This window comes from Phalacrocorax aristotelis, chromosome 9, assembly GCF_949628215.1.
Source record: "Phalacrocorax aristotelis chromosome 9, bGulAri2.1, whole genome shotgun sequence".
Lineage (NCBI taxonomy): Eukaryota > Metazoa > Chordata > Aves > Suliformes > Phalacrocoracidae > Phalacrocorax > Phalacrocorax aristotelis.
The window spans coordinates 31,113,524-31,138,835 of NC_134284.1; the positions used below are offsets into that span (position 1 = coordinate 31,113,524).

The window sequence follows — 25,312 nt, forward strand, 5'->3', positions numbered from 1 at the left end:
CTAGTGACAGGCCTCCAGCCAGACTCTGCTCCATTGATCACATCCCTCTGAGTTGTGTTGTTGAGCCAGTTCTCTGTCCACCTCACTGTCCACTCATCCAACCCACACTTCCTTAGCTTGTATATGAGGAGCTATTGGAGACACTGTTGAATGCTTTATGTATAAAATGTTTTATATAAACACAGCTTGCTTGCTAGAGCATGTGGTAAGACCCTTGTCTTAGTCTACCTTTGTTTTAAATTACTAAAAAGGTTTCAACTTGAAACTTTTTAATAAAACATGTACTTGCAAACAAGAAAACATCTCTAAGTAACTCACATGGAGACCTATGTTCCCACAGCTAATAAAAGACTAGCTATGGCTACACAGACTGGTGTCATGTGTTTTACTGTTGTACAGACTTGCCCTTAATTCCTGAGGGACTGACTAATTACAGAGATTGTTTCTGTAATACACCAAAGTACAGTTTAGTGGAAACTGAAGTATTACATAAATATTTTGCTAGCTCTGGGCCAAAGAGCACAGCATCTTGCAAAAGCAATCTTAGCATTTTGCAAGCTGGAGATACTATGTCAAATCCAGTGAATGCAAAGAATTGTCAAAGGTTATTACCTTTGACAGGCAGGCAACCACATCACAAAAAGCAAACACAGCAACAAATAAAAAAAATGTTATTTCACATTGCCATTAGCTGCTGGTTTCAGACAGGAAGCAAAAGGACAATACGAGATGAATACAGCACTGCCATTCAAGCCCTGAATGTGACACACCAGCAGGACAGCAGATAATACCTTGCACTATGGCTGCATGACCCCATCTATATTTTGGGCATTAGCACCGTCCATCCACTATCCATCTCAAGGACTAACTACAGCTCAGGGACTAACTAAACCTACTGTAAGGCAATTTCCATTTTTTCCTTTAGGTATTGGAAGAAGGGAACTCAACTGTTGCGACCCAGAAGAACAACTTTCAAATCTTCTTTCTGCAGAAGATTTTTTTTGTGTGGCAGTAGAGAATTCACAGCAGCAGGATCCTCAAAGGGCCTAAAGCACCAGGTCACCTAGCGCTCAGCAGCACAGTAAGGGGACTAAACAAAGCATAGCCCTGGGAAACACTTAATGGCACTAGGCAGGGCTTCTGTAGATCACATGGTAACATATAATCGCTTGAAAAGCACTTCTTTCTTTTTATGGATCTGCTGAGAATTACTCTGTGCTTTGGGTATAATAGCACTTTTGCCATAATCAGATGTTGTAAAGGTATACGCAATAAAAGAGACATTCAGGTATTACTGTCCCGTTAGCTGTGCCTTCATATGATTGCTTCCAATTACATTGTAAAATTTACCAGCACATGTATTTGAAATAATGCTTTTAATTTTCAATCAGATACTCTGCAATGAAACCCAGCTCAGAAATGACATAATTGAATATCTCGAGGAAGAAAATAAAAAGCAAATTTTGATTCAACGGTGTTATTTAATAGCAGTGGAAGTACTTACCAGGTGGCCTATTAATTGCGAGGTTTCGGAAATGGCTGCCTTTGATCATCTCCACTGACAGCCGCCCCGTAGTGGCATTGTACGACAATCCCACGAGCAGCTCTGGCACCCCTCCATGCGACAGGGACTGTGTTGAAGAAGCGCTATCACTGTGAGAGATTGCTGACAGACTAAGCTGAGAATCTGCACTCTGCAGGGAAAGAGCACTGAAAGTCTCATCAGGACATTCACCACCACCCTCCCTTAATTTATACCTTGTAGCCTTGTTTAGTAAGATCTCTCTTAAGAAATGACAATGACTAAGAATGGGGCACCAGAAGAATCAGAGCACCACTTTTACAAAAACACATCTCTGAACTTTCTCATTAAAGATGAGGAACTCTGCATAATGTGTTGTCACTCATGTAAATCAAAGTCTCCGAGACAAGCATACATCCTACTACATCAACTGCACAGTAAATCTCCTTGACAATGACTTTTGGATGGAATGCATTTTGTAGTTTGAGTTTTTTTGGTCCTGTACTGTGTATTTTCTTTCTTTCTCTCCTTGCTACCATAACGCTCTCTCTACCCCCTCTTTACCCAGAGATGTTTTACTCATTTCATGTGCACAACCTCTCACTGAGCTTTTTGCAGCCAATGAATCACAACAGAGCTCATCTACCCAAATTGATTGGCATAACCAGAGCTGGATACAACTGTGATGTGCATGGAAGACTATGAAGTAGCACAGCCAGTTCCTCCTCACATGACCCACCTCTCCATGTCCATCTGTCGCGAAAATGAACATTACTAAGCATTTCTGGTAACATGGAAACTGCACAGTGCAGAGATCCACAAGCTAGTAGTTAGTGCCAAATGAGGTAGCTCTGGCACTGGCAGTAGTACAGGGCCACCAACATAATGGTGCACAAGAACTACTGTTTTTGTTGAAATTAAGATGTAAATAGCTCTGGTGGTTCCTGGACCAACCTACTATTTCTTCGTAGCACAGCATTTGCTGACTTGTGTAGATGTAGATCTACATGTTTGTGTAAACTTGCTAGCTGAGCCGTTGTTAATAAGGTACAGCTTTGTGTAGGGAAGACATGCCCTGTGCTTCCCTTACTGATAACTTTTTAAGTGACAGTAGGACAGATCCACCAGTTGCATCCTAACAGCTCTGAATGAAACATATCAGGCACAGCTGGTCCCCATTCACCAGATGAACAATTTTATGGACTCCGTATTTCTTTCATCAAACTTACGCTCAGATTACTCCTTGGCTCCAAGACCAACGTCATCTTCACTTCCCCTTCCTGGCTGATGTTGCTCAGGTAGAATAGCTGCTCTCCCATCATCTTCTCTCCAATCATCTTGTGCACCGCATAGAGGCGGAAACGAATGGCGTGGCTGCTTAACTCCTCTGGCTCCAGCTTATTGAAGGTAATTTTATCCTTGAACATGGGGATGGGTCCTCGCTGAACGCTTGTCTTACCCCTCTGTTTCTTGCTAGGCATCAGGACTGTGTGTACCTGCCAAGTGTTCACACCACTGCGGTCTTTGTCTGGGATATCCCTGGCCTCCAAGATAGTAACTACTAGCTTTTGACTTGAGGCTTTATAGTTGAAGATGACATCTAGGTCACCACATTTACAGATGGGCACATGAGCACCATGATGAGCTGCTACACTGTTCACTCCATCATGCTCCTGCAAAGAGAAGGAAGAAGTAAAACCTCCATTGGAGTTCAACTGCCTCTGTGATCCCAACTCTATTTTAAAAGAAATTTTTTGAGCATTCCTCACTTGTGCCTGCAAGTGTAGGCAGCTGCTCTGCAGAATAAGGATCCCACTGTTTCTTGAGAAGCCAGTGTTAGTTAATTACCTGATTTTGCATAATACTCCACATACAATCTAGTAAGCAACAGCACTTGTTGAAACATTTCCAACAAAAGGTTTCATCAATATTTAAGCACTTTACAGGAGACTGTTAATTTGCTAACATTCTACATAGGGAAAAACTAGACAGATGGTTTTTAAAAATTTCATTCATGTCAATTTTGAGGCATTAATAAAACTTTTTGGTTTAATTTGAGTAAAAAAACCTTAACCTATTACTTTGAACATACACTGATATTTCTTCAAAATTGATTTTTTTTACATTACCAAAATTAAACAATTCAGTCAAACCTGCTGACTTTTGGGATATTTTGTTCTGTTGGAAATTTAAAAAATTAAGCACTGTGTTCAATTTGATGTGAGAATTTCCTGCAGAATGAAAATTCCATTTCTACATGCTACCCTATAATTCAATACTTTTCCTACAGCTAAAGCAATGATAATCGAGAAAAACAGCCTGATTAAATACATATTGATTCTTTATTCCCTTTTTAAATCTCCCAAGAGAAGCATCTGTTCCTTCTGTTCAGTCTGGATACTAATACATTCAGAATAAAAATTCAAAATAAACAATCAAAATATGTGCAGACCAATTCACGCAGAATCTTTTACCTGCCTTTAAAACAAAAATCATCTTGACAAAACAAGACAAAAAACATGGATGCTCACCTTACCTTTTGATGAGTGGGTGTGTGCGTTTCTATTCAAAAGTGCTTTTTTATCTTAGAGCAAGAATGTGCTTCATGTGATAAAGGGGTTGCTATAGTGATCGATGATTTGTATTTAAACATGAGTATACACTGTATTAGGGAAAGATTTTCAGTTAATAGCCAGAAGGTGAATTAAGGCCTGTCACTAGCAGTCTGAATCACCCTCCTCCTCAAACATTTATCTTCTTTCGCGTTTCAAGTAACACTTCTTTTCAACATGGGAATCTTATTGTTTAGAGTACAGAGGATGGGCCATAGGACTGCTGATGTAATTCCCTTCAGAAGCGTCTAGGGTGGCGTGTCTCTCAAACAAGACCTTGGACAAACCTCAAAATCTATACCTACTTCTTGTCCATCTACTTTTCAAGTGCTCAGATTCACCTGCTGTGATGTGCAAAGCTCCGCTTTTCATGTTTTCATAGGTGTTCAAAGGATTCGTGCACGTGAATACAAAAGTCCATGTGTGCACGTTAGTGACGGAGACCTGCTGTCACGCGTCTTGCAGAAGGAATGTCAAAGATTAAAATCACCGTTGGGCAGCACGTGAAATGACTTGGTTGCCCATAAAAATGCCCTTCTGTATGAACAGCAGGCTGCAAAGACAAAAATTCAAGGCAGGCCAGGTTGTCTAGAGAGAACATGATGTTATGCAAATATAAGTGGTACTGTGTAGCTCCCAAGTTATTTCTGTCTGGGTTGATGAAACAATATTTAAGAAGGAAACGTAATGGGATTGTGCTTGATTCATGTTTCCCTCCACACGTTCATCCCTCCCCACTTTCATCTGTTCGTTTGCTACTGAGGAGATGGAATCAATGCACATTTAAGAGCTGCTGCTAAAGTGTGCAGACACTTGTGCTTGTGGCATAACTGTGCTTTCAACTACATGCTGGAGAATGTGAACTCCTATGCGTCATCATAAACCCACAGGTGCAAAGATCCAAGAGGCACTCTCCTGCCCCAACAGGGCTGAGTATCTCATCTTCTGGCAGCATGTAGGGCTGACTGAAGGTCAGCTGTCTGGTTTTTGACAGAACAGCTAGAAAGGATCTGGATTTCAGGAAACCTCAAATTATGCTACTATAGCTGTGGCCACATCCACTGCAAGGAAAACTGCAGGAACTGGAGGCAGAAAGGGAAAGAGAAATGCCAGCCTCTGTGGGAGTGACCTTTCCATGGGCAACCACACTTTAGAGACCTCATGGGCTGGGCCTTTCAAAGAGCACTGTGCTATCTGGGACTTGCCCCGTACAGGTTTTCAGCACATAAAGCTTACAGATGCTCAATCTTCCTTCTGTGGAAGTCATTCTCAGAATTCCCCTTGGCTTATGGAGCTTAGCTGGGGTTATAAACTGTTTGTGAACATATTGATTATACAGACACTTAAACTGGAATCCAAGGAAACTGTGGGTTTCAGATACTTCATTTGAATTTCTTTCCCTCTTCCCAGCACGGTTTTTGAGATGTCAAGCCAAGTATACTGATTGACACTGTATGTCTAACCTGGTTGTTCAGGATAGCCAATATCTACTTCGCTAGGTAAAACAACTCTATTTCTGCCAGAGAAACCTGAAAGAGCAGCTAATTATGGACAAGGCTTGAAATGGTACTTGTGGTTCCACTGCAGGGACATAAAATTAGCGTTTTTGTCTCTAAAGAGAGGTCCTTTGAGTGGAGCATAATAGCGCTTGGACATTTCTGGCATGTCAGAACATTTAGTTCCTGCAATAAAAAGCCTTTCATTAATCCACACAATACCTTTGGATGAGAAGCTGCTTGTAGTAAATAAACTGGGACTTAGGCATATCTGCCCCCTGATGCTATAACCATTCTTTGCATTTTTCAAATGTAGATACCAGGAGAAAAACAAGGTATGTATTCCAAAGAAATATAAGAGGGCACTGGAGACATTGCAGCACATGTAAACCATGGCAATGTACATCCAAATGTGGAAAAGGAGAAATGAGCCTCAGATGGGCAGACAAACAGTGCATGTCAGAGGCACGCAGCAAAGAGAGGGCAGGGCTGCTGCCCTGCAGAGTTCCCATGTGTTGTGTAGTATTTTGTGGGACTGGTTTGTGCAGCAAACCAAAATGCTGCTCAAGGCACCCCTTAGGGCTGGAACATATGCACTGAGGAGCTGCTTTCCATCTCTTTAACTGGCTGCAGGAAGCATGCTCTGAGGAAAGGAACCTTTCCCTCAAAGCCTTGTTGCTCAGAGTGTGAGGGAGGTATTAATTTCCACGGCTGAAAAACAGTCTCTTTTAACTCAGGCAGATGACGTGACCTTTGTGCTCTTCTTTTAATATGTCTGATGCAGGCTGATTTCTTTTTCAGATATTTAATCTTGTGGTAAAATAATAATGAAAACCAAAACATCACTCAGAAAGATTATAAAAGAAAGGGGGATGCTAAGTCATCAGGTGTTTACAATGCCTTAAAATCTGTAATGTTTTCTTGAGGCTTCAGAACTAAGGCAAAGCAGAGGAGCTCTCAGGCTTTTTCCTTTCCTGGAAGGATGTCTGGTACCAAAGGGAACCAGAGCGATGGCCAAGTCACGGGCCACCCCCATCAGTTGCCTCCAGCTTTCCAGATGCTTCCTATTGTCTAAGCCACATAAACCACCCAGAAAAAGAGGCACAAATCTGACCCAGTGACCACACATCACGTCCCTAGACACACACCCTGCACGTACTGCCAGTAACAAAGCCCTGGGCCATTGCTAAATGATAGTAAATGCTGTCAGGCAGCTAATGGCTCCAACTTCAGTTCAAAGATTGCAGTCAGAAATCAAGCCGTAAAACAGCTTCTCTGAGCAAGTCTTTGTAAGCAAGGGGTAAAATACAAGAACAAGGGGAAACACAGTGAGAGGGGTGTATGTTCATGCGCACAGGAGTACCGTTATCTGGTGCCGTGCTGATCAATTTTTCACTTAATTTCTCCCCTAACATTTTTTGGCCCCCAGTACCCTTCAAAAGCTTACACCGTGTGTAATAAATGACAATTCACCATACCTCAGGGCTCCAAGCCGATGAGCTGTCAGTAGCATCATTTACTTCAAATCCCTGGTTGGTAAATGCTGTCTTCATTTCCAAACGTCCTTCCGTGGCTTGCCAGCTCACGCCATCGGCAATGCTGGACTCCATCCTAGGCCCCTTATGCTGCCCAGCGCCCCTACTCTCAATTGTTGTTCTTGAATCAACAGATACATGGTCATCTTCACAATGGGATAGGTTGTCTTGGTAACTCAGTTGGCTTAGTCCATCCAGATCTAACAATTTTCAGCAAGAAAATAATTTCAGAGGGATTAGAATAAATTCCTCCCCCTCTGCTTCCCAAAATGTGCCTTTCTCTCCTTTCTTTTGGGTTTTTTCCGCCTCCCCATCTCCAGTGTATACAAAAGACAACTTCTACTTTCGAGTACTGCAGTGTTGAACTTATAAAATAACAAATCCTGTATAAATCAGCATTAGGTGGAGTGAACATGGCTGTTTCTCACCCCATCCTGAACTGAGAAAACAGCTGCCTTTACTTGAAGAATTTAACCACCAAATGCAATTATCAATGGAGTGTTTGGGATATTCAAGCACCTTGAAAGCAGCCCCAAAACAAACACTTCCATGAAAACACAGGTCACAAATTATGGAAAAGCACAGCATAGGCCTGATGAACAGGTATCATCAATTTCCTTCTATGCAGGAGGAGAAGGAAAGGACAGGAGTTACCATTGCCCTCAAGGGGATGGCGCTGGTGAGGAAAGGAGTTTCACAAAGATAACAAAGTGCCACCACGATCTTACTACCCATTCCTGAGAGCTTGGGTGTGCATTACCAGCCCCCTAACCCAACCAGGAATTTCCAAATCCCATGTCTGGGCTAAATTGTTCCAAGGGCAACTGAGAGGAGATGTGTTCCCTAATTTCCTGCCTGCTTTTATTAGTTTTAATTAATCTGATCTTCTGCACTTTTTCCATGAACTGAAGTAAGGTTCGTCAATAAGAATAAAATAGTCTTCTCTGGTTCAGACCACAGATTCCTTCTCTGCACCACTGAAGTTTCTATTTTGAACACAGGGCACTTTACTTGAAGGCATCAGCGAGAGCTGTCTGGGTGGAGCAACACAAATAATTACATGTGCAGGGACACAGATGAAAATAACATCATGATTTGGCCTTGAATGTTTTCTGCAAGTACTTTCAGATGAAAACCAGGGACCTTCCTCCTCCTAATGCATTTGATGCCAGGCCTTGCTTTAGGAATACAAAGAGCTAGATTCTGTCTCCATGCCTTTCAAATAAGCAAGGTGCATTTACAGTGAAAGAAAACAAGTTGTGCTTCCAGACAGCTGACGACAGTAGTGAAAACAGAATGGCTTCCTTCGCAAACACAGCTATTTGAGGCTTAAAGGTTTCACAGAATGGTTGAGGTTGGAAGGGATCTCTGGACGTTACCTTGTTCATCTCCCCTGCCCAAGCACGGACACCTGCTTGTTTGTTCTCAAGAAGGTCATTACTATAGAACAATCCTTTTTTTTTTTTTTTTAAATTTGGGCTCCGACTCAAATCTTTAAAAAATAGTATTAGTTACCATATTTAATAGCCAACAATTAGTTTGCTTTTGTTTAGATGAATCAGTTTTCATTCACTGCCTGATAAATGAGACAGGGAACCTGATGACAACTGACATGGAGAAGGCTGAGATACTCAACAACATTTTGCCTCAGTTTTCACTGGCAATTGCTTGTCCCACATCTCTCAAGTCCCTGAATCTCAAGGCAAGGACTGGAGGAATGAAGTCCCACCCATCACAGGTCAGGTTTGGGACCCTATGAGGGACCTGAATGTACAGAAGTCCATGAGATCTGATGAGATATATCCCAAGGTCCTGAGAGAACTGGCTGATGTAGTTGTTAATCTACTCTCCATCAGACTTGAAAAGTCATGGCAGTCAAGTAATGCCCCCAGTGACCAGAAAAAGGGGAACTTCACATCCATTCTTTAAAACAGCAAAAATGAAGACCCTGGGAAGTACCAGTCAGCCTCACCTCTGTGCCCAGTAAGATCATAGAACAGATCTTCCTGGAAGATAGGTCAAGGCATATGGATGACAGGAAGGTGATTAGACACAGTCAATATGACTTCAGAAAGGGCAAACCCTGCCTGACTGATCTGGTGGCCGCCTACGATAACATGACTGCATTGATGGATAGGGAAAGAGCAACAGATGTCATCTAACTTGACTTTGGTCTTTGACATGGCCCCACACAACATCCTTGTCCCTAAATTAGAGAGATATGGATTTGATGAATGGACTATCTGATGGATAAGCAGTCGGCTGCAAGGCCTCAAACAGAGTGTTGCAGTCAATGGTTCAATGTCCAAATGGAGATCAGTAACAAGTGATGTCCCTCAGGGGTCTGTATCGGGACCAGTACTGTTCAATATCTTTATTAATGACATACATGGTGGGATTGAGTGCACCCTCAGCAAGGTTGTAGGTGTGGTGCAGTTTATACACTTGAGGGAAGGGATGCCATCCAGAGGGACTTCAACAGGCTTGAGAAGTGGGGAAATGTGAACCTCATGAAGTTCAAGGCCAAGTGCAAGGTCCTACACCTGGGTCAGGGCAATCCCCACTATCAGTACAGACTGGGAGATGAATTGTTGAGAACAGCCCTGCAGAGAAGGACTTGGGGATGCTGGTGAATGAAAAATTGGGTATGAGCCAGCAATGTGTGCTTACAGACCAGAAAGCCAACTGTATCCTGGGCTGCATCAAAAGAAGCATGACCAGCAGGTCAAGGGAAGTGATTCTCCCCCTCAGCTCCACTCTTGAGAGATCCCACCTGGAGTACTGCATCCATGCCTGGGGCCCCCAACAGAAGAAGGACATGGACCTGTTGGAGCAGGTCCATGAAAATGGTCAGAGGGCAGGAATACCTTTTCTATGAAGAAAGGCTGAGAGAGTTGGGATTGTTTAGCATGGAGAACTTGGGATGACCTTATTGCTGCTTTTCAATACTTAAAGGGGCCCTATAAAAGATGGTAAAAGGTCTCTCTCCAGGGCCTGTAGTGATAGGACAAGGGGTAATGGATTTAAACTGAAAGAGGGAAGATTTAGATTGACTATAAGGAATAAATTCTTTACTATGAGGTAGTGAGACACTGGAACAGGTTTCCCAGAGAAGCTGTGGGTGCCTCATCATTGGAAGTGTTCAAAGTCAGGTTGGATGGGGCATTAAGCAACCTGATCATGGCAGGGGGGTTGGACTAGATGATCTTTAAAGGTCCCTTCCAACCCAAGCCATCCTATGATTCTTTAAACATCCTTCTGTCTAGAACAAAAAGCCCAAATATTTCAGAGTAGAAGAAATTCTGTTTGGCCTTAGCAGCAAATATGCTATTTCCGATTCATACCTGCTCCACCAAAAAAAAAAACACCAAACCAAACCCAAAACAACATAACCCATAACCAAAAAAACCCAAACAAAACCAAAACACCAACCCTCAACAAGGGGAATGGAGGTTATACTCACAAAACATTTCACAGAATCACAGAATGGTGGGAGTTGGAAGGGACCTCTGCAGATCATCCCGTCCAACCCCCCCCTCTTGAGCAGGCACACCCAGAGCAGGGGGCACAGGAACGTGTCCAGGTGGGGTTTCAATGTTTCCAGGGAAGGGACCCCACAGCCTCTCTGGGCAGCCTGTGCCCCTGCTCTGGCACCTGCACAGGGAAGGGGTTTTTTCTCATATTCAGGTGGAACTTGCTGTGTTCCAGCTTGTGCCCTTTGCCCCTTGGCTTGTCATTGGGCATCTCTGAAAACAGTCTGGCCCCATCCTCTTGACACTCACCCTTCAGATATTTATAAGCATTGATAAGATCTCCCCTCAGTCTTCCCTTCTCCAGGCTGAACAAACCCAGGTCTCTCAGCCTTTCCTCATAAGGGAGATTCTCCAGTCCCCTGATCGCCTTGGTAACTCTCCGCTGGACTTGCTCAAGCAGTTCCACATCCTTCTTAAACTGGGGGGCTCAGAATGGGAAACGGTACTCCAAATGTGGTCTCACTAGGCCAGAGCAGAGGGGGAGGATAACCTCCCTCGCCCTGCTGGCCACTCTCCTTTTAATGCACCCCAGGATACCATTGGCCTTCTTGGCCACAAGGGCACATCACTTGGCTCAGGGTCACCTTCCTGTCCACCAGCACTCCCAGGTCCTTCCCACAGAGCTGCTTTCCCGTAGTTCAGCCCCCAGCCTGTACTGGTGCCTGGGGTTGTTCCTCCCCAGGTGCAGGACTTTGCACTTACTCTTGTTGAATTTCATGAGGTTCCCCTAGCCCAGCTCTCCAGCCTGTCCAGGTCTGGTTGGATGGCAGCACAGTGTTCCAGTGTACTGGCTGTAAATTCCAGCGAACTTGCTGAGGGTTCCTTCCTGGAGGTGTGCAGAAGTCCTTGCCCCTCCCCTTGGCTGCTCTTTCAATTTAACAGCTCAGAGATTAGGAGAATAACTTTATCCCCTTTCTTCAACTATGAATGGTCTTCACATTCTCCCTCCTAGTAAAATGCTTCAAGCATGGGCACTTCAGCAGAGAAGTCTGAGAGCACCTCACAGCTTTGTAATTATGGTCCTCTTCTGAGATGTGGGAGATGGTCCTTTGGATGAAAGAGGGATCCAAATTCAGATCTCTCAAACTCCAGGTGAGTGCTCTTCTTACTCCCTTCTGAAATGCAAAACTCACCTCTTCTCCTCCTCATTCTCCCAACTGGCAGACCTAGTCCTGAAACCAAGAGCCCTCATTGTCTCGACCCCGCCCTGAGCTGAAACTCTTGACTGAGGGTCGAAAGTAATTTGATTTTTTGCCATTACTCCCATTCTTTTCTACAAAGTCAGAAAACAGAAAGAAGTAAACATAAGAACGTAAGCAAGAAATAAAATAACAGAAATTCCACAAATTTACTGAGACTGAATGGGTACAGGCGCTCCTTAAGGCATTTAATTAGCAAGCCAATGTCTAATACACATTTTAAACAGTGGGTCATCCATCAAAGCACACACCACACAGCAGGCTTTCAGAATAAAATGTTACTGTAGTAAGAAATTATCCTCACACAATTATCTTGTGGTTTTGACTCCTGCTGGGATAATATCTAGATCAATAATAGAGGAATTTTCAAAAACTACATTAAAGCCATAAAAGGCTATTCATAACAGGAGAACTCCAGAATTATATTAATAGACCAAGCCATCTCTCTAAGTCTTAGGCACAAAATGAATGTGTTAGGAAAGCAAATGTAGTATTCATGGAAAGGAAGGGAAAAGGTGATTCACCAAAACCATTTAGTGAAACAGTCTGGCTTTTCCTTTAAATTTAAGTAGTTTGGTAAGAGATAATAATTTATAAATACCAGTATTAGAGGATCATTACAGGTCACGGCCCAACTCTACAGACTAGAACAACTACACCTCTCCAATTATATCCATTCTAACGTTATTAACAGTTGGACTTGATGATCTTAAAGGTCTTTTCCAACCTAAACGAATCTGTGATTCTGTGATTATATTCACAAAAAAATGGTCAAAACAGAAGTTCTTCATGCAAAGGAAAAGGTCAGAGCAGTAAAACGCCTGTAATTTACCTGAGAGATCTTTAAGGAAGAAAATGTCAACTGTCTTATGAATGCCTGACATGAGTAAGCAGCACAGCATCAGGGATATATGTTGAGAAAGCATTACCTAACTATCTGAGCTTTAATTAGCCAAAAGTCCCTACAGAGCAACAGCAGCCAATTCTAAAATTAAGGGCAGATGGCACCGTACACTAAAAGAGCGCTGCTTTTTTCAGTTTTGCCCACTCCTTTCCCTGTTGTGTCATGTGTGCCCACCAGCCAAGAAGGAGGCAAGGGGAATACTGGGGAACAGGAATCATCAACAAATCAGGAAAGTCTGTAATCAAGTTTGGAGAACTGGCAATAAAGAAACTGTGACTTTTGTCAGATGAAAGGATGAGCACCACCTCCAGATAGAACTCTAACAGGTACTAGGGCATGGAAGCATCTCTCTGAAGATGCAGCCAAAGCTCAGCACATCAAACACTGTTGGCAGGTAAACAGCCTGGTTAACCTACACTATATTTCTTCTTTTTCAAAGATACACAATCTCTCAGTTTTCTGAAGCATTACAATGTGCTAAAGAAACATCCTGAGAGGCCTCATCAGTTCCTAAAACACACTGCCAGAGTTAAAAGATGAAGCCTAGCAGATCTTGCTAAATTAACACTACATAGTTCATTGACCAGCAAGAAATGCTGATATGAAGAGTTTAATGAGCGCCTGTTACCTGTGCTGACTGAGGTGATGTTTGCTCTGTGGACTGCAGTGAATCGCTGTGCTTCTACAGGAAAAAGCATGTCTTTTCTTTGTGATTTTCCAAAACGAAATAATTGTGATCCCTTCTTCTAGACTGCATATAAACACATGCTGAAAGTTAAGAACCTGTTTAGATTTTGTCCAGAGAAGGAAAGGATTTCAGCATAGATCTAGGTACTTCTGGACTTGAAATCCTCCTAGCTACTAGGACTGATTTTCAAACCCCTCTTCCTGAAAGAAAGGAACAGCAGCAGAGATACAAGTTAGTGGGACTGAGGCATATTTGTCCTCATACAGCAGTAATCATCTTGCTTGGCCTGTGCTACAGCCCCAGTTCAAAATCACTCTGCAGCACCCCGGCACTACGTGCTCCTTGCACTGAACCAAACCAGATGCAGGGAGACCGAGCAGTGCTTCTGCCCCCGGTTATTTTGAGATTAGCCATCAAAAAGTGCTGAAAAACTCCCTAGAAGAGCCTCAAAGGAACAGAATCATTATCTAATTACAATAAATGTAAACAAAAATGGCTTGTAAATTTTGGGGGTTAAAGAGAAAAAGCATCTTAAATTTCAAGTGACATTATGCAATCAGGCCAAGATTGTTTAATTTACCACATGCTGGGTAATAGCCTGAGAAGGCTCCGTGTTTCCAGAACTAAAATAGGCTCTTTATTAACAGGGTGATTTGCAGAGAGGCTGTGGGCAGAGCTGGCATTCAAGCCATTTAGCTCCCCAGAGCATCCTCCAAATACTTCCTTCCTGCAGTGTGCACTCCTCTTTCCAAGCTCTATTCAGGTTACTACAAAGATTTTTACCAGGTGCAAAGTTAAAGCTAGATGAGTCCAAAGTGCAGACTGTAATGACATTGATAACAGAAACAGAGGGTCAAGGAAAATTTCATGTAAGAACACGATGTGAGAAGACTTCGCCGTATGTCAAGACTGAGTGGGAGAGAAGCTATTCAGGGCTCCCTGAGATGCTCAACTTTGCTGTATGCCCAGGTTTGTTATAGATTTCTGATTCAGTAAGAAAAGGAAACTGCCAGCTATACGAGTAAAAGGTCTGTTAAGAGAACACAAGGAGAAGAGAAGTCTTGGGCAGAGTCTAAAGAAGGTCTGAAATTGCCATGATCCCAATCTGGACTTAGCACTTTTGAAAGATCCTTCATCCCTCCCACCCAGAAAGGTCCAGAGGATCTGCTCAGCTGAAACAGTGCTTGATACACCATCGAGGCACAACGATGGCTTTACACGTACAAACCTTTCTATAGTTTGTGATCACGGCACCAGTTTGGGGCCAAAATGGACTCTCACACAAATGGGGTTCTCAGAGCAGCAACTGGGGGATAGCAGGGTGTGGGATTACCTGGGATTTACCCCAACCACTCAGCTTTTCTCCCAAATATATAAATGTCTCATACTGGGAGCTGTGGGTGTGTGTAACTATTGCTGTACACCCAATAACAGCAGCTCTACGTGCCTCAGAAGCCTCTCTGGCTTTGAAGGAGACATGACATACTCGAGGATTAGTTTATAGGCATTTCTTTGTAACAAAGGGTCTAATCTTGAGCTTAGTGAAGAATATGGCAGAAAACCAAATATCTTAGTGACAGCAGGCTTCATCATGTGGTTTCAGCTAGTTTCTGAACAGCTATTTAAACAATATTAATATTACCTCTGAAAAGTAAGAGCAACTCTGCAGCGTGTTGTGCCAGAGGAAGAGTTTGATGGAGGGCCATATTTTGAAATGATCTCTCTAATCAGAGGGTGCATCAAACAATTGTATTTCAAAATTAAAATATTCTACGGAACAAAAATGAAGGGCACTTTCACAGCTCTATCCTCCAATGAACTGCTCCAGATTTTAGAATGTGTTCAGGCCAATTATCTAAGTAGCTACATTTTTAAATGCATTTCATCTCTGTTTGTATAAAAGAGTCATTACATTAGTCCATAGAAGATCATAAAATTCTTCCCTTCTGTGCGATAAATTTTTAGTTTCTGTCATTGCCTGACATTTGGCGTATGTGCTGGCAAATGATTCAGCATAATTCATTCACTGTTCACCTTGTGTTTGCAAAGCTGTTATAAAAGGCAACATTCAACTTCTGCTAAAAGGCTTCTTAAAGAAATGACTTAAGTGGCACAGACCAAAAATGATTAGAACGAAGTCCTGCAGTCTTTACTCTAGCAAAATTGGCAATAAAATCCATTAAAATCCCTGCAGAGTACGAGCCAGAATTCAAAAGCCATAGACAGTTAATGGAAAGATCTTCATGGACTTCAGCAGGGTTTGGATTCAGACTCTTCCCTCTTAAGTATTTTAGAAATAAACTGCAGGTAACCAATAAGGAAACCAACTTTAGTAAGAGAGAAAGCAAGATTCAGGATTTGTTCTCCACAACAAAAGAACCTCTCAACGTTGAGGCTACAGATCTTGAAGACTCCAACTTTTTAAATCTTATTTCATGCAAACAGTACCTTTGCATTCAGATACCTCTGCACTGTACTCCTCGTGGATGGAGAGCAAACAGCTGAATTTGGGTCTACGCGCCATACCTGCTGGTGTTGCTTTTTCAGATGCTTCTGATCGAAAACTTTGTGAGCATGACACAGAGACCTCAAACTGCTTAATCACCTCATCATTGCTGCCTGAAGATGCTGTCTGTTCTTCATCCTCCCTGTAACTGTTTACTGGGAGAAAAACACAACTCAGGCTTTAGACAGTCTGCTGCGCTTGGCCAAGAAGCCAGATGATGCGGCACATTTCTAGCTCTCAGAGAGACCTTCTGAGGAGAAAAGGGGACCAAGGGTTTAGGGAGGACTGGGGAATGAACTTGAGAATTGCCTGCTGCTTCAACCTCTGGAAAGCCTGTGAATGTCATATTTTATCAGCAACATATAGATATTATTAGACCTGCCCAACTCTGCATGTTACTCTATTTTTTTTTAAATGAAGATATTTAACAGAGCAGAACACAAAGAAAGACACAACACACACAGAGAACCACTCATAGAATCATTAGCATGTGCAAAGACAAAGTAGTAAGTGAAGGACTTGAAAACTTGGCCATGCTTCCATTCCCCTTCAGCTCCTGCTAAGGTGGAGCGGGAACTTTTGTGCAGAAAAAGCAACTCGTATGTAACCTGCTCTGGGTAACATCACGAACACATAAATACAGCACATGGCTAACAAGCACTGCTGACTCCATCTGCCAGCCGCAGAAGAACTCGGGAGACCAATGTAAATTGTAACCTTTAAAAGTGAAGATACGCATTTGAGCATGTCCCTGTGAGCGCCTTCCCCTCCTGCTACCACACGTGCTTTGAATATGAGACGACTGCACCCTCATTACTGCGTGAATATCCGGCAGATGGGGGAAGGAGGGTTCAATACATACTATGTGTATTTGGCCTTGCTTTGTCAGGATGAGAATGCAGAGGCATTTTGCAGATCTCCCTACCATCAGCATCAAGGAAGCAGAACAGCAGGACGTTTTGACCCACCGACGTGCACAGCGAAGGGAGGAGTGGGGACGACAGGCGGTCAGTGTGTACGTGCACGTTTGTGTACACACACGCGAACAAGGCAGCTGTCAAGTGTGGTTGGTCCGCTGCTTGCTCCTGAGCATGAAATACATGATATGGTTGCCAAGACTCGCTTTGATAATCGCCATGGCAAACCCAAGCAGCTGAACAAATGGGCATTGCAGACAAACGGGTGGAGGGCAGCTTTCTCAGCGACACTGCCTGTTTCGCGGGGGAAAGCACCTTTTTTCACCTCAAATCTCACAGTAATCACGCGGCTAGAGATGGGGAAAGCGGATGCTGCTTTTACACACTGTGCTAGGTCAACTAAAAATCTGCAGTATAAACTTAATGACAACTGCTGTCACTGCTCCGTAAATTTACCTGCTGCTGCATGGGAGACAGCACTCCTCAGGCAGAGCGGACAGTGCAAGGAAGCTGGCAGTGCCGAAGCAAACTGCTCCCACCACCGGCCCAACAGAAGCTGGCTCCTCCGTGCCGTCATGCTGGTAGATCTGACCCTCTGGTCTGATTTGCCACAGTTTGATCCTAAGCCTGCTGTTCCTTCTAGAAAATTGCTCTCAACTGGAGGAAGAAGCTAAGTGTTCCTATTCTGACAAAAATGAAAGCCATTTTAGATGTTAGTTTGTAAATGGTCAGTGACCAGCTATCATAAAAATTGATTATTTGATGCAAGCTGTTAAAAATAAGTTTCTTTGATATTTTTGAAAATAAAAATTATTTCAAATGTAACAACCCTATGGCCTAAATGAGCTACGATCTCTTCAAATAATTGACACACATAAAACTAAACATTTCTTTTCAGCCAACTGTGTTGTAAATTCGCTACCTGCAGCTCATGCAACCTTTACAAAATTAATTTAAATGCTCGTAAATGCTGGTAAGTTCTATTTATATGTGTATATCATTTGGGTATTTAAGATAAAAATTTAAAATTATTCCAGTTTAAACAGAAGTCAGCTTTCACTCAAACAGCTTGCCAAAAATCCTGAGTAAAAAACCTTTAGTAATTAAGCCACACCTTTCACCATTTTCTAAAACAACTGTAACGTTAAAATTCTGGGTCTGTGGGCACAAGGCAGCATACTTACTTAAATGTGCTTTAACCTAGCATATAATTCTGGTTGTTACAAGAAATTTTGCAAAGGCCACATGGATGCAGCATTCCTGGACCACTCCTGAAAGGGCACTCCCTGGGTGACCTGCATGCAACTCCCTGCAAAACAGAGCAGAACCCTTTTTCTAGGACAAAAGGGGAAGGGTGAAGGGATGGAGGGGAGGAGTTTGACCCACTTTAATATATTACTGGCCACTTGACTTTGACTTCAACTTTACAAATCCCGAAAGCACAACTGCATCGCTCGGTATGACACTGGATGCTGTTTCTTACTAGCATTTGGAAGGATACAGGCTAATCAGAGGGTGGTACTGGGGAATCTGTAGCAAATGCTTGATACGTCTGCTGCTGAATCTCTGCCTGAGCAGCATACAGCTCTGTGTCAACTTAATATCTCTGTATTAATAAAATTAACTTTACCCAGGGGAGAGAAAAACGTTCACCATTCAAATATACAAGTGTCCTGATTAGGAAAGGACAAGGGGGAAACATTTTCTATATCACCATGGTAACTTAAATAAAGGACCCATAATTACAATCTAAATTCTGGAAAGATAATGAATACATCTTGAGATCTGCAGATGTTGTGTAGCATATACATATTTCTAGCAACTTCAGCTCAATTACTTCCATGCAGCATCTGTTTTACGAATCAGCCTCCCACCACTCATAAGGAGGCACGTGGGATTTATTTTTTTTTTCCCAGAGGAGACAGTGGAGGAGGAAGGAGAGTGACCTCTTTTTCTGGCAAGGTATTTCAAACTACCACTATTTATTCAGAAAATTCAAACACCCAATCAGTTACAAGGTTAGCTTACAGGCATCCAAATACACTAAGCTAAAATGCATGAAATAAATAATTCAAGAATTCTCTGCAGTGTTACCAAGTATAAAGAATAACTTATCATTTGCTTAAAGCTTATCCAAGAAAAAAATTACCTAATAAAATAGCGTGGGTGTAAAATATAGATGTACTGCATGCATCCTGTCTGCCTGCATGTTAAAAAAATACCAAACTAACAACAACACTCATTTTGGCTGAATATTGAAAAGTTCACAAATGCCAAATTTCTGCTTTCCTAGACATTTAATGCTGCCCTTGTGTGTCTACCTTCTTCTTAAAGATTTTGATTCTGCTTTACGGAAGTCAGTGAGAATTTCAATGGGAGCATCACCAATCCCGGAAGGAAGCAGAAGTACTATACAAAAAAATGTATTTGATCATATAACCAAAGACAATATCAGTACACCCATACATAATGCATATACTTGGAGGATCCCAGGAGCACTCTGTGCCATGTTCTTTGCTATTATAGAAGCAGTCACATAGGCCTGGCCTTAAAATTTTCATGATCAGGATGACATAGAGAAACAGTGATCTGCAACAGCTCCTAACTCAGCAAAACCCAAAACTGCACACAGAAAGAAAAAGGTTTCTCTGCTGGAAAACTGCAAACAATGGATACGTTAAAGCTTCTCGGAAAAATGGAGGAACATTTTGTAAAAGGGAACATTGAGCAATACCTGTGGACTTGCTACTACCAATTCCCAATCAACTACAGCTCTGATTTGCAGTGTCTTCAATCTGGAGTCATATTCTTGCTCCTGCTGTCAATCATTTGAACTGGGAGTTCAAACGAAAGTACAAAGTAATGCAACTACCTGATTTATGGGTTTGACTAGGGAGGAGAATACCCCATACCTTCATTTGTGCTCAAAACTATTTGGATACACAATCCAATCATCAGAAATCCTTCTTGTTCTAAAACAGAAACAAAATCCAAAACATCCACCTAGACCTCAAATATACTTAAAATTGATGGAGAATGTGCTGTGATACAGCAAACCCATGTTTCTACACCTGCCATTATGGACATAAAGACTGTGCACAGTGACCATGCACCATCAACTAACACCGACTAGCCATTTACTAACTAACAGAAGGCAGCCTTCACCTGGGCTTTCTGTTTGCACCCAGACGCATGTGGTTTTGTCCCTTTCTGGTAGGTATACCAACCAGGGAGCCATTGAGTGCCCAGTGGTAAACATAATGTCCCTCTTTGCTGAGTGACAAGTGAGAGTGTCCTGCTTTTGCAACACATCAAACTCTACCTCTTCATCTGTCCTCACCCCATGGCCAAAGCAATTGCGAGCTCTCTGAGGTGAACACACCTGGGTGTTGGAATGTGATGCAGGCAGAGAGAATCTTGGCAGCTTTCATACCAGGGGTCATTTCCAATAAAAAGAAAAAAAAAGCAAACAAGAAAAAAAGTCAGAGAATTACCAGAAACAAATCGTTATTTGGCTCTGACCATCGAGCACCTCCATAGCCAAACAACAGAGCAGTCAGAGCAATAAACACCAATTGTGTAAAATACTGTGCAAAGAAACAGAGAACTGTCCACAGAAACCAGCATGAAAATCTGCATCATCTCCTGTTGCTTTTTTCCTACTCCCAAATTTGGATTTAAAAAATAGGAACATGGGATTCAGCTTCAAATTGACTGTCACTTTGCTGCCCAAGGTTCTTCCATAGCTAAAGGAAATGGCAGCCAAGAAGCAGAAGCACAATCATCCCTGATTTTCCCAATCACCTACTTTACATTTTACACGTGGAGTAAGCATGAGTCAGGCTTCATTTATGCTACTGGGTTTTATTAGCACAGGCCCAGGATTCATGAAGAAGTAGAAGAAAAGAAGAGATTACACACTGTAGGAGACACTGCTAAGCCAGGAAGACCCCTGGTGTGGATGCAGTTACATCCATGAGTCAGCCTACACTCCTTTGCCAGCCCAGGTTAGGTTGTTTGAAGAAAACATGCAGCTGCAGAGGCAGAAAAGCACCTTCCGTCAGCAGATGCTGTGCCTACACTGGGGACACCGCAGGGCACAGGTGTAGCTGTGTATGCTCTGGGGTGTGGGGCTGTAAATGCTCAGGGACTTGGAAACTAAACAAATTGCTGATCCCAATGGCCAATGAGTTAGAAAACACTGTCCTTTCCTTCCAGCAAAAAATAACTCATTTTATAAGCGTTATTTTTATGACAGTTTTCCTGGTAACTTTCACACCACAATGAATTCCTTCAGATTCCCCATCAATTGCCTATTCTACTTGTTTGCTTGGCTTGGATATGCACTTCTAACACAAGGGAGTCACTTCATAAGTTCTCTCCACTACATTTAAGGAAGTTTCTCTCAGTTGGCAATAGCTTCTTCCAGAAAATGGCCTTCCACCCAGCAGAAATCAGACTGGCCAAGGAAATGCCCAGGAAACCCAGGACATTGACTCCTGACAACCTCCTTATAGCGCGGTTTCACTATGCGACACTCACAACCTGCTAGACCCAGTGCATGAATGCTGATTACATACCATTTGTAGCACCCAACACTGTAACCATTAGCTTCACACCCACAAGTCTTTGTTTGCTGATTAACAGGGTGGAAATCAACTCCCTCGCAAAGATATTTGTTTGGGGTTGCTACGGATTACAACTGCATTGCAAGAAGGCAGACATTTATTTTCCCACCGATTTTTCTAATTGAAACTTTCTGTTTGCTACCAGAGGGTTGATTCACTACAGCCCCCCCTTACCACCACTGTAACACCACCGTTTCCATGGCACTCCTGGGAAAATCAAAGATTTCAGCAGCAGCAGTGGGTGAGGATGTGGTGCAACAAGACTTATATGCATTCGGGACCAAAGCTGTCACCCGAAAAGGACAATCCTGTCCACCTTCCCTTCCCCTCTTCCTGCTGTTTCACTTTTAGCAAACATGTGGCCAACTCACCTGATTCAAAAGTAGTAGAGAAGGGGCTGGTAACTCAGCTGAAGCCATGATCCGGTCCAGTCCACCACACAGTGGCATGCTTGTGAGGCCAGATGTGGAAAGCAGCACAACTACATGATCGGGGAAGGACACTAGATTCAGCTGCAGTTTTACATCAGCTACTGACAACTGCAAAACTGCACCCTCAGGCCCAATGGTTTTACAGCTACATTATTTATGGCAATAAGTCTAGACCCCAAAATTGACCCTGCCACACAGAGCTTCAGCAAACCTCAGTGCTCTCATTAATCCAAATTCAGCGCTTTCTCTCCAGCACCACAACCCTCATTCTATTTGCTGGAAAATACTCCCACACAGATTATGTTGCTATGTATAGACTGCACGGGCTTGAATCTCTCTCAGCCAAACAGAAAGGTCTACAAGTGCGCAGCTTGCACTCATGCCCAGAGCAACGAGTCCCTCCAGGGATGCTTCATCTAACATGGATACTGAGCTCTCTAGACAGGGGAGCACCCGCCTGAACATCAGGGAACTTTTAGGTAGGGTGATGAAGCCATGAGACCATCAGCTATTTTCATGGTCATTTGAAGGGATTTTCTACAGATTTTGCTAAGGATTGGTTTAAGATTCAGCCTAAGTCATTCATGCTGGTCTACAAATAGGTACTGATAAAGCCTCCCTAACTCAATCTGAGGAAACTGCTTGAGAATCACGCAAACAGCATTTGCATAGGTATAGCCCAACCACACTTTCCTCATTACCTGGAAGACCCACGCAGCCCAACAATGCCATTCACAGTCTACAAAATTGAACATTTTTTTCCTCCATGACTAATCTCCCTCTCTTCTTTCATTGCAGTCTTTCCCCTTGGTTACTAGAACTGTTCCAGGAGTCTATGAGGCCACTCAAAATGATGGCTGCTGCCAACAGGTCATTACAACAGCCAAAAATGAACTGGGCACAAGGAAGTCATATCCATACCCCTATCTGGCAAGAGGTGAGGACTGACACCAGCTCACCTTTTGGCAGGTGATCCCATCTCATATAAGCTTACAATAGTGTTTTTTTGTCCTGTTAAGCAATGCAAAGAGGCTAAGAGGAAACGGAGATGGATTATCCATGCTTTCAGAAGTCCTACTGGTCATTCCCTTCTGCATGCATTTGCCTGCCATCATGGGTTTCCATGAGTAGCCACCTACAAAGCTGGCCAAGCTAGCAGAAAAACAAACAAAAAAAAACCCAACCAGAAAGTGACAAAAAGTACTACTGTTTGTATCAGCACACAGAAATACTATGTTCCAGCTCCGCACAGTGCTGCTAGTATGCATGCACGTAACCTCTACCACAACGCAATGAGATCATTCACACCTGCCTCGCCTGTAGTAGGAGATGGAAGGTGAGGAGGCAGGGTTTCTAGGAGAGAGGCAGCACTTCCCAGATGCTGCCAAGATGCTGTTTATTGGTAAATGAAGCCTCTTGAGTCCTAAACAACCTTCCCAGAGGAAGATAGAGTCTCAACCACCATATGGGGAGTGGGAAGAGGATGCCACTTAGCAAAAGTGGATCATAAAATACATGCACAAACACACACACTCACACACACAATTTGTTCTGTAACTGCACTGAATGGCAAAATCCATTTCTTCCTCTTAAATGCACCCTTCTCCATACAGCTTTATGCAACCTTCTAGATGGCAAGAGCAGATGACAAGTACTCCTGAACAGAGCATGCTTCCTCATGCCCCCTAGGGAGCTAGGCACAAGGAAGCTCTGCCCACCAGACAAGGAACTTGGTGAAAACCCAAACTACTGATCTACTGTGGGCTTACAAAGATACTGTGTCTAAAATCACTGACTGAGAATGAACAGCAACGTTGACAGGCCCAAGACAGGGCCTGCAATGGTAGCACCTTTGAAAATTTGTGTTTTGAACCACTCTTTGATTTCATGCCCCCGGCTGTAAAGCTGACATACCACCATCCACTTTCCTCCTGGGGCTACTGTGTACTCTCATCACCACTTAGTTTTGCCATCATGGATGAAGATCCCCTATAATTTGAAACTTTGAAAAGACAGAACTGCAAAGAAGTACTTAAAATATAAAAATGAACCACCTTCACAAGGACAAGTCTGTGCACAAACACTTTCTGCATGGTTCTGAATTTCCCAAAGAGAAAGCATTCCATGCTAACTCACGTCTGCACTTCATTTCAGAAAGCTGCGGACTCGTACCACATTATTCAGAGACCAGATGCATATCCCCAGTCATGTTAGCGCTTTCTCCCACTCAAGCAGACAGGAGTATTTTCTGTGAAGTGCTTTTGTCCACTGCCTGTCTTTGCTTTCCTTCACTCAGTGCTAGTGGTTCTACTGATTCAGTGTAGCTTCTTGAAATGTCCTGCTTTGAGTATAGGCACTGATTTTTATATGGCTACATTCTGGCCAGAGCTCCAGCTCTGCCTGGCTCCATAGCCAGACAGGTGATAAAATTCATCAGCGCTTAGGATCCTCACGGAAATTGGCCATCCATCTATTTCAGTCTGACATGCAAGGAGAAGTTTTACTTACCACAAAAGCACCATCTTTTTGTTACAGGTATAGTTTGCTATATGGGTTTATAGGACCTAGTGAAAACTCACTTCTTGCCTAGGAATTCCTGGCCATGTGAAGGGTCATTTACTGAGGTCAGGAGTGCTCATATACAGCAGAAAGAATAATTTCCTCTACTACAGCAATTACTGGCAAAAATCAATGACCCCTGTTAAGCTGGAGGCCGAGGTAAGTAAATGCAATAGTGCTTTCGAGTTTTAAAAACCTCCCAGAGCCTCAGAGGCATGCCACCCCTTCAACATGAATTAAGGGTAACTATCTAGCCATCTAGTCAAGATTCCTATTAGAACATGAAACTTCCTAGTATCCCAAGGTCAAAAAAATTATTTTAGTGCAACTGAAATTCAGTCTTTAGCTAGCACTGAGATTGTCTAATTGATGGAAAAAAATCTTCAAAGACTTCATGCAGTTTCAGTGTAGTGTTCACCTATAAATCACACTAGTGTTATGAACACAGTGTCAGACAGCTCAGGAGACTCTTCAATCACAGAACTCGTGGTGCAAAAATAGTTCAGCTCTGATTCAGAAGACTCAGCTCTGCTACTGTGTCTGTCCCCATGCCTTTTCAGAGCGGCATCTGCTGAAACAGTCACTTTGACTTTTTGTTTGCAAAGGACATGGGCCCTGAGGAAGAAGTGGGCTAAAGTCATTGCATTCATGGCACAATTATTGCTGCTCTTCACCTTTTTCGTTACTACTTTTTATTTCTCTATAGATTCAGGCTGGGAAGCAGACAGACTGGCCAGCTCAACCCCTCTGCATGCAGTGCACTACTTTTAGAAGTGGCTTGT

General features: G+C 42.9%; 1 protein-coding gene across 1 annotated transcript in view; it reads right to left on the reverse strand.

The window, feature by feature from the left end:
* SYT16 (synaptotagmin 16) overlaps nucleotides 1-25,312 on the reverse strand; it is a 76,984-nt gene that overhangs the window by 20,321 nt on the left and 31,351 nt on the right. The window contains exons 4-6 of the mRNA XM_075104146.1: nucleotides 7,109-7,365; nucleotides 2,752-3,195; nucleotides 1,505-1,694 (exon numbers count right to left, since the gene is read on the reverse strand). Coding sequence (XP_074960247.1) covers nucleotides 1,505-1,694; nucleotides 2,752-3,195; nucleotides 7,109-7,365 — 891 coding nt within the window. The remainder of the gene's footprint in view (nucleotides 1-1,504; nucleotides 1,695-2,751; nucleotides 3,196-7,108; nucleotides 7,366-25,312) is intronic.